This window comes from Dermacentor variabilis, chromosome 10, assembly GCF_050947875.1.
Source record: "Dermacentor variabilis isolate Ectoservices chromosome 10, ASM5094787v1, whole genome shotgun sequence".
Taxonomy (NCBI): Eukaryota; Metazoa; Arthropoda; class Arachnida; order Ixodida; family Ixodidae; genus Dermacentor; species Dermacentor variabilis.
The window spans coordinates 2,650,859-2,663,977 of NC_134577.1; the positions used below are offsets into that span (position 1 = coordinate 2,650,859).

A 13,119-nucleotide genomic window follows, 5' to 3' on the forward strand; every position below is an offset into this window, starting at 1 on the left:
ATCATGTGCTGGAGCACGGTAAAAAATGGCATAGTTTCGGTACTTGCGCACATGACTGCACGACTGTGGGAACAAGCAGACGAAGCGGAAGTACATCTCTCTTGCTTCGGTGTAAAGTAAAACAAAAACACGCAGACGTTCCACTTGTGTTTTATTATTTCTCTAAACTTAAATTCGTCAATTCAAGCAACCGATCGCACAGATAACCGATGTCTTGAATAATTATCAAAGTGACATGGCACCACGAGCGACGTCACACTGCGGACACCAGTGCGTAGGCGCAGGCATACGAGTATGTCACCCTCTGGCTTGGAGCCCGGCGGCCACAAGAAGGAAAAATGGCGTTCGGTTTGAAATTTCAGATCTTTCTGCAGCACGTAGCTATATAATACCTTGCAAACACGATCATTATCACGTAATGCATGCATGTCAGCTCAACATAGCCAGACCTGGTCAGGGGCCCTTTAAAGAAAATAAGGACTCGGAGTCCACACATATGGGACCAACAAGGAACGTTTATTCTCTCTCTCATGTCTGTACTGCTAAAATTTTCCTTGTCTCATTCAAAATGCAATGAAAGTTGCAGGAGCATCAGGGAACAATGGTGTACCCTGTGAGATTCCAGACTGTTTCTGCAAAAACTATGTGATGTAACAGCTGAAACATAAATTGCTCTGCTAAATACCTGCCAACTCTCAAGTTATTTCGTGAACTTTACAAATTTGGGCTCTTTATTGTTTTACTAATTTATGAGACTTAACAAAAAATTAATTTTGTTCATGAAAAAGATTTGCTCGCTGGTCTTCGAACCTTCCATGACTGTCATCTAAAAGCAATGTGTTGCTTGTCAGTCTCTGCTGTTCGAAGTTTGCTGCTTATGTTCAAGGCAAGTTTTAAATAATGCAAGCTTATGCAGATCCCATGCAATGTGGGGATCGATGTCGTTGTCAAGTGATGAGATGTTATAGGTAATTTTCAATTTCTGTGAACATCACTTATAGTGCTGGTACGTGCTAAGGGGTCAAGAGAAGCAGGCTGGTAAATTCTTTCAGATCACGAGATCGCTCTCACACACGTGCACACAATCACACAAACGAACACCCCAAGAAAGACTGTTCTCCTGGAAGTCTTTCTGGGTCAGCAGCAGCAAAATTACCTTTTAAGCACCCAAGCTTATACAGCATGATTGTGACTTGAAGTTTGCCAAAGCCATGCTCAGCAGAACACCACCTTGAGTATGACACACATCAGTACAGGACCAGGGAAACACCTGCACACACACACACATGTGGTGCTAGACCAGCGGTGCGTGCATGTGTACAAACACCTGCCTACAACTGGCCTTGCAGATGCAGTGCGGAGGCTGCAATTGAAAGAATGCCTAATGGCACCTGGAGTACAAAGCATGGTACATCAGTGTTGAGAGAATGAAGAAACACCGAAACGCACCACTCAAGCATACTTGCTTGAAGAAGCTGGCGTGCTCTCACTTTTACAAGTGTTGCTATGAGATGCCGACCTGGATGAGAGAACTGGTAAATTTTTATTATGCCAATCTATGCAGGAACCTGTGGCATAATAGGTACAACACTGGGCTGAATAGCTACCACCATACACATAATTGCTTATTATAAATATGAAATTAAGGCTGCCTAGCTGGACGAACACACACGAAAACCCAGAGATCAATTCTAATTATGCTTCACATTAATTAATAAAGCTTCAAAGTCATGCTCTTCAATTGTCTCCCTCTACTCATCCTGTCGCATCGCTGCTTTCTTATGCTTGCCTCACCAAGTATTTTCCTTGTTTTTCCGACCCACAAAATGCCCTTTGCTATGTACACACTTCACTAATATAAAAAAGGACATATAGATTTGCATTGAAAGTTGGTAATTTTTCTTGTTTCCATGCTTAAAGATATACAGGGTGTCCCAGCTAACATTAGCCAGTTTAAAAATATGCAAATGCAACATAGCTGGACAGAACTAATGTAATGCTTGCCTTTGCTTGGAGATACTAAAATTATTTGTTTAATTCTGCCTAATTATATAATTTGTCTTAATTAAGTAGACTTTTAAATATAATTAGACAATGAAATTATGAGGTTTTATGCGGCAAAACTGCAATCTGATTATGAGCCACACCTTAGTGGGGGACTCCAGAAATTTGGACCACCTGGGGTTCCTTTAATGTGCACCTAAATCTAATTACATGAGTGTTTTCGCATGGTGGTGGTGATAAACTTTATTGAAAGGGGGAAGGGTAAAGGGGGGACGTGGCTGAGGGATTGGGCTCAAGGCCCTTGGCCTGCTTGGCCTTCTCTGCCCAGTCCACCAGTTCAAGCTGTCGGTCGACGTCCCCGGAACTGAGCCAGGCTGTCCAGTCAGTCTCGCTGCTGACGGGGCGATGAGAGAACGGGAGCGAGGTGCATTCCCACATTATGTGTGTGAGTGTTCCTGTTTCTGAACCGAGCCTACATTGGTTGCTTTCCTTGCCCCCTGTGATTTTGTTAATGTACTTCGAGTGTGGGTATGTGTTTGTCTGGAGTCGCCGAAACGCAACCGCTTGCACTTTATCGAGTTGCTTGGCCGGTGGCGGGAGCGCGCGACGCCTCAAGCGATGCCTATGGGCTATTTCATGATAGGTCTCGCAGGGTTCCTCGTGTCTCTTCCTCATTCACGCTGTCCGCATCCGCGAACGAGGCTCGGCGCGCGAGATCTCGAGCCAAACTGTGAGCCGATGCGTTGCCGGGCACAGCCGTGTGAGCGGGGCTCCACACAAGGGTTTTCAAGCCGCTTAGGGGGCGTCGTGTGAGGACATGGTACGCCTGTTTGGAAATTCTACCGCGGACGAAATTGCTGATGGCCTGCTTGCTGTCGCTGATGACGGTATTGTTTTCGCATTACGTCCACATTGAAATGTGGCCACTATGGCCAGGATCTGATCCTGTGGCATCGTGCTTAGCAGCCCAACACCATAGCCACTAAGCAACTGCAGCAGGTAAATATTATAATTAGATGAAAAGTGTCAAGTAGAAAATTGTAGAGCAGCATGAAAAACTCCCGATACAGCTTTCTGTTGCCCAGTACATGCTACATAAAAGTGTTTTTTCTGAGCGCGAAAGAAGCCCGCACATACACGCGAAGTGCCTCACATGTCCAATCGCGCTGCAATTTTTTGTGCATTTGCAAGCTTCTTTCACGCTCAGAAAAAGACTTATGTAGCACATATTGAGCAACAGAAAGCTGTATCAGTTTTTCATGTCGCTCTACAATTTTCTCATTGACACTTTTCATCTAATAGCAATATTTGAGAAGGTGATTCATTAATTAAGGTTAATTATCTAATTAGGCAGACTGAAAGAAATAATTAGAGTATCTCCAAGCGATGGCAAGCAGCATTACCTTGGTTCTGTCCAGCTACGTGGCATTCGCATATTTTTTAACTCTGGTTAAAGTTAGCTGGGACACACTGTATATATTCCATGGGCTTTCTTACCTCCGTAATGTGATATAGCATACGGCAGTGAGTGAAGCTTACCCGTTTGTAGGAGTCATTGTGCCCATCACAACAACAGCACAGAATGCACCTGGTAGGAAGGGTCCACTTAGGAGGGTGTGAACTATGTGGCAGCAGCAGAACAGGTGCGGCCCATTACTCTAACAGCATCCCATACTTCACGCACTTCATCTATGATACCAGGGCCCATCTTTGTTGTCTCAAAGAACCAAAGTATACCTCGGTTTTTATTTAGTCAATATAAAAATTCTCGGAACCAGCAATTATCAACATGATTCTGCACTATAGATAATTATCACTATTCCTATGTGCAATATATACAGAAAGAAAGCATAATCAAATAGTAATGTTCCCCGTCCTTTGTAAAACATAGTAAGTGATGAACACATTTTTGTAATAAACAAACAGCTGCCAATTAAATTGTACACTCCATAAACTTCATATACAACGATATTGCCAACAGGGCAATGCCAAATAATATTTACTTCCAATATTATTCTTGCACAAGGATCCTCAAATGACACCAGTTCCAACTTTGTAGAAGCTGTCATAAAATGGCAGGTATCACTGCAGCTTTGGTATATGGCAGCCAGCTCCCACACACTCAAGGAGTACAGTGCCACCCTCTTGAGGGGAAGAATTAAACTTGGCCTGTCAAAACAATACAAAACACAACTTTAACACCTGCACTCTCACTAAAGTGCAGCACAATTGTAGCATATAAATGGCACAAAAGCTGTGACCGGGGCCAACATTTATAGATGTAGATTGGCTCAGGAACTGCACCTCTGAGGCAGTTATGCTGTTTCTAGGCAATTAGAGGGCAGTTCAGTTTAAAATTGCAATGACCCAGCAGCCACTTAAGCCTGAAGACGTATGCTTGACAACTAACAAGTACAAACGTTGGGAAAAGTAAGGCATTTTAATTCTGCGCTACAGCTGATGTCAAAATTCTGGACCTGGTGTCTTCAACATTATCACCATGACCTTAGACAGAACAAAATTTATTGGTGTGTTGTATTAAGGCTAGGTATGACAATATTGTTCATAGAAAGTATATACAAGAGCGTCGTGTGCGTTTCTTCGAGCTGCTCTCGCGTGTGGTAGCTGCAGCGATCCCAGAAACAGAGTGAGCCAATGGGGTCATCACCTCATGGGCACTGAAGCCAACACCAGCCTCGTTGAAGAAGGAAGTGAGGAAACAATGACTTGCAAAGAAAAATGATCATATGACTGGCAAAGTGCTCTTGACCGTTTAAGTTGCAGGGAATGGAGGTTTGGTGCACTTGGAGGCCATGCTTTCAGCCATGTGCACCAACGGCAAGGTCCGTGGTCAAAATACAAGCCGATTCGGTCACATGCATGTGCAATGACCGGGCTTTCCGGCTGTTAATGTAATGAAGAGTTATTCTCTGAAAAATTTCATACTTCAGACTGTTTATGTAACATTTCGGCCATCCCGGCCAATTCCAAATCGCTTGGCTACTGTACTGAATGCTGTACCACACACATTATCAAGTACAATATTTAAAGAGGCTTTCTTTTCTTTTAACTCAGTGTTATTCTAAACATTTTGCAATCAAACTCAAGTTCAAATTAACGAGGTTCCAATGTATCTACAACATTATGCATTTCTGCAGCCACTTTCAGAACAACTCAGAAACAAAGGGAAGTTTTAACAAGCTTACCTGTGTTAATTGATGGGCAACATAGATTGCAGTTTCAGTGTGCAATGTTAGAGGCCCACACAGAATTTGCGATATACCATTTGCAAGCGCCATGAACACAATCACCTGCAAATGCAACATATCCAGATTAAGAAAACTCGCAGCACTACAAAGCATGTTGATGATTGATTGATGTTTAATGGCGCAAGGGCCAGGAGTGGCCAAAGAGCGCCATGTTAGTGTTACAGAGTTCGTCCTGGTCTGATGGTTTCTGTGAATTTAATGTGACGTGGCTGTAAAGGGGTCTAAAAGAGTTGGAGTAAATTGTATAAAATCTACGCGTAATAAAATTATGGCAATGATTATTGACGTGTAATATGAACAGTAAAATGCAGTGGGAAAAGAATGGTACAATATACAAAATATGTGAGATGCTAAAATTTTCTAGAGCACTTCTGCCTGACCAGAGCCCTTGAAAGCCAAGGACCTAGAGGCATGTGCTATACGAAGAGAACTATAGTAGAGGTATCCTTTTGAAAGAGGATGCACTACGGAATTAATGGGCTTGTAACGTGTAGCACAACATCTTTCAAGAAAGCAAGGACAGCTTTGGTCTTAAAAAGCAGTTCTACACCAAGAAATATGGCCGGAAGCAGCAGCAGCAGCAGCAGCAGCAGCAGCAGCAGCAGCAGCAGCAGCAGCAGCAGCAGCAGCAGCAGCAGCAGCAGCAGCGGCGGCGGCGGCGGCAGCAGCAGTAGCAGCAGCAGCAGCCTGGTTATGCCCACTGCAGGGCAAAGGCCTCTCCCATACTTCTCCAACTACCCCAGTCATGTACTAATGGCGGCCATGCTGTCCCTGCAAACTTCTTTATCTCATCCACCCACCTAACTTTCTGCCGCCCCCTGCTACGCTTCCCTTCCCTTGGAATCCAGTCCGTAACCCTTAATGAACATCGGTTATCTTCCCTCCTCATTACATGTCCTGCCCATGCCCATTTCTTTTTCTTGATTTCAACTAAGATGTCATTAACTCGTGTTTGTTCCCTCACCCAATCTGCTCGTTTCTTATCCCTTAATGTTACACCCATCATTCTTCTTTCCATAGCTCGTTGCGTCGTCCTCAATTTAAGTAGAACCCTTTTCGTAAGACTGCAGGTTTCTGCCCCATACGTGAGTACTGGTAAGACACAGCTGGTCATATACTTTTCTCTTGAGGGATAATCGCAACCTGCTGTTCATGATCTGAGGATGCCTGCCAAACGCACCCCAGCCCATTCTGATTTTGCTGATTATTTCAGTCTCATGATCAGGATCCGCAGTCACTACCTATCCTAAGTAGATGTACTATTCCCTTACCACTTCCAGTGCCTCGCTACCTATCGTAAACTGCGGTTCTCAAGACTGTTAAACATTACTTTAGTTTTCTGCTGATTAATTTTTAGACCCACCCTTCGGCTTTTCCTCTCCAGGTCAGTGAGCATGCATTGCAGTTGGTCCCCTGAGTTACTAAGCAAGGCAATATCATCAGTGAATCGCAAGTTACTAAGGTATTTTCCATTAACTCTTATACCCAATTCTTCCCAATCCAGGTCTCTGAATACCTCCTGTAAACACACTGTGAATAGCATTGGAGAGATCGTATCACCCTGCCTGACGCCTTTCTTTATTGGGATTTTGTTGCTTTCTTTATGGAGGACTACGGTGGCTGTGGAGCCGCTATAGATATCTTTCAGTATTTTTAGACGTGATGGCTGTATGGCTGATGGCTGATGGCTGTATGCAAAAGGAAAATGTTTCCTCCTGTCTCTTTCGGCTTCCCGGCACTCCAGGAAGACGTGGAGGACGGAAAGCCTGTCGCCGCATCTACCACAGGTTGGAGGCTCGTTACCGGTCAGGAGAAAGTTATGAGTGCCGAATGCGTGTCCTATTCTTAGTCTAGTGAACAGGATGTCTGTTCTTCGTGTTTTCGTTGTTCGGTGCCAGAAACCTAACTTAGGCTTAATTAGGTGAAGCTTATTATTCGTTTCTGCATCCCACAAGCGTTGCCAGTGGCTTCGCAGTTTGTTTCTGAGGAAAGGCTTCATGTCTGTGGCAGGGACTTCAACAGAACGAATACCCTGCGATACCAGTGATTTGGCCATCTCGTCAGCAAGCACATTTCCCTCGATTCCTCTATGGCCAGGAACCCAGCATATTACTACATGTCTATGTGAAAAGTAGATGTTACATAAGTGTGAGTAGTTCATTGAAGACAGGATTCGTATGCTTTTGTGAAGAAGTGAGTGCTTTTACAAGACTTAACGAGTCTGAGAATATGATTTCTTTGTCAAGTTTCAGTTTCTTTATATGTTTTACTGCACAGAGTACTGCATAGACTTCTGCAGTGAAGATACTTTTTAGGGGGTTCAACGCGTCAGATTGAGTAAAAGAGGGACCAACAGCAGTGTAGGATACGCCAGCATGTGATTTTGATGAGTCTGTGTAAAATTCGGAGCAGGAGTACTCCAATTGAAGCCCACAGAAATGCACAGCAATTTCAAGCTCAGGAGCGTGCTTCAAGACCTCTACAAAGGATATGTCACATTCTATCACCTGCCACTCCCAGCGCGGTAATAGATTAGCTGAGGCCATTAGGCGATGTTCGAGTACGGGGACATCCATTTCTTCACTAAGTTCTCTTACACGCAGTGACAAAGGAAGTCTCATAGAGGGTCTGTTACGGAAAAGTGTTTCACACGTCAAGACGTTTACTGTCGTGAAACACGGATGTTCCTTATTAGAGCACACTTTAAGAAAGTAGGTGAAGCTGATGTATGTTCTCTGAAAATGGAGTGACCACTCATCTGACTCTACGTATAGGCTTTCAACAGGGCTTGTTCTAAAGGCGCCAGTGGCCAGGTGGATACCCAGGTGGTGGACGAGGTCTAACATTTTTAGCGCGCTCGGGGTGGCAGAGTGATATACCACGGCACCATAGTCCAGTCGTGATCGAACTAGGCTCCCGTAAAGATTCAATAAACACTTTCTGTCGCTACCCCATGCTGTGTGGAATAGGATTTTAAGTAAGTTCATTGTTTTAAGACATTTTGCTTTAAGATATTTTATGTGTGGGATGAATGTAAGCCTGGAGTCAAGTATAACACCTAGGAATTTGTGTTCCTTGTTTACAGGTATTCGTTGCCCATATATTTCAACAGTGGGATCTGCAGAAAGCCCTTTTTTCCTGGTGGAAAGAACGCAAGAACTTCTGTTGGGGTTCACTTTGAACCCATTTCAAGCATGTTGCACATAATTCCACCAATTGTGGTATCCACTGCAAGGGCATGTACCTTCATGCACTGTTATTTCAACTGCCACAGGTCATTACAAATGCTATAACCTCCCTAATATATTGTGCACGAGCAGCACCCATAGAAACACTGGTGCTGCTCTCATTTTTAGAGCAAAGTTGTATATGGCTAGCCGATTTGTCCATCCGTCCATCTGTCGCCTGTACGCTGCCTTCAGCACAACCCCATGTGCATGGAAAAAAAAAAAGAAGAAAAGAGGTGCGCGATTGGCTGCACCAGTAGTGACGTCGTTGCTCTCCATCACAGCCAAGCGTGAGCGCAGCAGTTTCTCTCCGACTCCAAAATTGGTAGGCCACGCGTCATACATACTCCAGAGGAGCAGGCAGCTTTCGATCAGCAATACTGCAAGCAGAACCGGGAATGAGCTTGTCTATGCCATGCCGATGCTGCAGCCCGGGCCCAAAAACAGGCTCGTGCAGCCGAGTGTAAGCAGCAACTGCATACCAAGGATCTGGCAGCCTACCAAGCAGTCATCTAATGAACTGTTGGGATTAACCCAGTGATAAACACTGGGACCACGCATTTCTGCTTCGCTGGTTAGCCCTCCGCATGGAGTGCTTGGGCGGTGATTTTTTTTTCTATAAAGAGTTGGTCACAATATCAACGTCAGTGAATGCATGCGCAACTGAAAGACTGTCTCCTTCAGCCTACAGCCAAGAAACCAGTCATTCCTGCACAACCAAGACCAAGTTGCAAAGACTAAGCACTCCGGTGAAAGCAAGGATGTAGGTGGTTCAGCTCGGAACGTGAGACGTCGACGGAGTCGCGGTCCCCTTCTAAGACCAGAGCCCTGGAGCCGCAGCAGCAGCCGAAGAAACCGAAGATCCAAGCGAAGAAGATGCCTGCAGTGCCACAGAACTCCCAACAGGTGAGCTGGGCGCGAGTTGTATCTCCCACTGATCCTATTACAGAACAGCCAGAGTACCAGAAAATCATAGCCGAGGATAGACCAGCTCAGAGAAACCAACAACACTTTGCAACAACAATTTAGTGCTCTCAGTGCTAGGTTTAGTAAGCAGAAAGGAGCAGCTAACCCTACCCACCACAGCCCACAACACCCCCACAGTGCAACAGATGCAGCAAATGCAACAAGAAATCCAACAGCAAATATCTAGGCTCAACGAAGCTTATTTGACTGCAAGACGTGAAGCTTGTAAGTGCCCAGATGCAGGCCCAACCACAGACCTCCGGCCTACCGCCACACTGCGAACGCTACAGATGTCACCGACACAGAGAGCATGGATGATGGCAACTAGGCCAAATTCTTCAGAACAACTTGGCAGATTTGGCAGTTGAATTGTGGAAACGAGTGGTAACAAGCAGCAGCCCTCCAATACTTTGTACTAAATTCCCTAAACCCACCAGATATAATGTGCTTACAAGAAGTGGGCCTCTGCCCGGTAAAACTATTGGGATATTATACACTGTTCAATGCAAAATACCCTCGTGTTGCAATGCCAGTATCTAAACTACAACTGCCACTGCCCATTATTTTTATAACCGCACAGAAGCTAATCACCAAACAATTGTGGTTACGCCCCAGAAAAGGGGCAAAGCCCATACAGTAGTCCTAAACCTGTACAGTCCCCCAAAAGACAACACGAAGACTTTACTACCCTCCTAACCCTTGCTAAAGTTATTGCGGGCACCAAACACCAACTAGTGGTGGTCGGAGATTTGAACGCTCCCCACACCATGTGGGGCTATCATAGGCACTCGCCTAAAGGAGACAACCTCCTAAACTTGGTGGAAAAGCTAATACTACAATTAGTTACCCTACCGACAGCACCCACACGCTTAGGTAACATTATAGGTAGGGACACATTTTCAGATCTCACCTTCACTTACAACATTAAACGACTAACTTGGACCAACCTAGAAGAGAACTTGGGAAGCGATCATCATAGCTTCATCGTAGCCATATCATCTCCAAAGCTCCATAGAGTAGTAGGTGACACCATCCTAACGGAGTGGGTTGCCTTCTTTCCCACCTCCTACCTGACCACATTCCGAGCAATGTCGAGGAATAGATTCGACACATAAAAGAGGCCCACGGGCAAAATTCAAAAATGCTCGCGCACACAGTGGAAACACCAGCAGTAGACCACCACCTACTCCATTTGTGGGAGAGCCGTAAAAGCTTGCTCAGACGGCGGAAAAAAACAACGTCTCAGCTGCACCTTGCTATGCAGTATAGCGGCCCTCCCAGATAAAGCCAATGCTTATGCAGCCCAGCTAGCTACCGAAGGAGGGGTACAATTCTGTAGCTCTTTACAAGACGCTTTAGGCACAGCACAATCGTGGACAGTGCTGTGTAACATGCTGGAATCCAACAAATCCAAAATTGCTATGACATAAACACTACAAAGAATAGCGAACGAGTTCCTGGGTACACTCCAAGAGCTGATACAAGCCTTAGTCACATGCTATATAGGATATCAACCTCACCCACCTTGTAACACTCAGTACAGTGGAGCACCCAACCTAGAACTGGATGCTCCCCTTGCCAAAGCAGACGTTTTTGCCACCACACAAGCAGCAAAAAGAAATATGGCATCAGGGCCTGATAAAATTACAAACGCAATGATTAGGAACCTCAGTGACAATATCTTGGACTATATTACAGACTACCTCAACCAACACTGCTGGAAAAAGGGTCACATACCTCTAGAGCAAAAGAAAGTAAATATCGTAACTATCCCTAAGCCAGTAAAAACCCCAGCAATTGAGGCTTTGTGTCCCATCTCGCTTACCTCTTGCATAGGCAAACTGTATGAATGAGTCATACAGAACCGCCTTCAAAATTACATTGAATTCTGTCACCTTTTTCCACCTACCATGCTAGCTAGGTTTCAGGGCAGGACTCCACACCGGACACCTTTCTTCTTCCGAAAGAAGAACACTTATGCAGCATCCGTAAGGGTAGCGAACACGAAATTCTTGCCCTCAACCTCAAGAGGGCTTTCGATAAGATCTCACAAAAGGCTATACTCTATGAACTCAATGTCATAGGGTGCAGTGAGTGAATATTTGCATATGTCAAGTCCTTGAAGTTCAGTGTTTGACGGAAGCCTGTCTGGTTGGGATGAAACATGGTGAAAAGGTAAAAAAACTCGGGGCGCTACGCTGAGGATGTGTGCGCCTATCAATGGCGATGACTGGATGCCGTGCACTATACCTTCACTTATGCTCCATTTGACGGTGATAGTACATGAAAAAGAATGTCAATTTGCACGGACCTGGCCAGCAGAAAAATTAGCGAAATTCACTGCTTCCTTGTAGATTCCTTAATCATCATAAGACCTTTTCTCTTCATAGAATTGCAGAGAAGGGCTTCCTGCTTGATTATCGAAAATTGCAGAGTTCCAGCTTGAATAGTTTTGCCTCTTCTTCGGTAATGCGTGACCGAGTATAGCCATGAATTGCCAATTTGAAGTAATAATAACTCATGAACCGTTCATCAGAACAAAAAACGTCACAGAGATGGTAAATGCACTGTAGCCTAGAAAACCACGAAATATTGTTGTTCTGCATTGAAAAGGAAAAGAGATATTCATTCACAAACTTTTGTTTGTCCATCTTTATTAGGGCCTATATGAATTTCTAATAATTTGAAATGCAATATCTCTTCATAGAAGCCTTGTATATCATTTCATTTAAAGTTCCCCTCACGAGGTCAAGCCATTTTGAGTTGACAAGCTCAGAGCATACAATGAGCGGTAACGATCGTGTTTGCAAAAAATTAGACCGCTACGCGCCGCGGAAAAGTCTGAAATTTCTATCTGAACGCTGTTTTCCCTTTCCTTCACAGCGACTGCGCTCCAAGCCAGACGGTGACATACTACTCATGTCCTTGCACCTACGTATTCGTGACCGCAGTGTGACGTCGTTTGTGGTGACAAGTGACTTCAAGAATTATTCAAGGCAACATCTGTTATTTGTGTGATCTGTTGCTTGAATTGACGAATTGAAGTTTAGATAAATAATAAAACACAAACAGAATGTCTGTGTGTTTTTTGTTTTAGTTCGTATCGAAGCAAGAGAGATGTACTTCCACTTCGTCTGCTTGTTCCCACAGTCATGCAATTACGTGCGCAGGTACTGAAACTATGCCATTTTCTACCATGTTCCAGCGCAAGGTCATGCTCTGTGACGTTCTGCCACAATATTCGTGTAGCACTGAATTATACCGCTAGTCATGTGTCCTTGTGCATAGCGTGCAAAATCGTGGGCTGCGCAAAACCAAACAATCAGAGCAGCTTGCGCGTGACGCCATCAGCGGAAATGCGAAGTGCTGCAAAAAAATAAAAGCGAGGAAAAAAAACATTAAGGCGGGGCCCGTGACGTATGTGTCACGCGATTCTGGAGGTCCGGTAAGGGAGAACGCAGGGAAGGATTTTCGCTTGTGGATTCTAGACGGGGCGAGTGGAGAGAGTGTCTTGCTTGGCAGTGGAGCTTACCTCCTGGAATAATAGGTGCGCGGCATTGAAATATTTCTATCTTGGCCATAAATAGCCGACTTGAAAAATTTTTGTGGCAGAATGCGCCCTAGAGGACACATAACTTCGAGCGTATAACCAA

General features: G+C 44.7%; 1 protein-coding gene across 7 annotated transcripts in view; it reads right to left on the minus strand.

Annotated features, from left to right (window-relative positions):
• Positions 1-3,975: 3,975 nt before the first annotated feature.
• Rtca (RNA 3'-terminal phosphate cyclase) overlaps positions 3,976-13,119 on the minus strand; it is an 83,757-nt gene continuing 74,613 nt past the window's right edge. For all 7 annotated transcript variants that reach the window (XM_075671305.1, XM_075671300.1, XM_075671304.1 and 4 more), the window contains 2 exons: positions 5,211-5,315; positions 3,976-4,173 (listed from right to left, as the gene is read on the minus strand). In XM_075671305.1, coding sequence (XP_075527420.1) covers positions 4,087-4,173; positions 5,211-5,315 — 192 coding nt within the window. In that variant the 3' untranslated portion in view covers positions 3,976-4,086. The remainder of the gene's footprint in view (positions 4,174-5,210; positions 5,316-13,119) is intronic.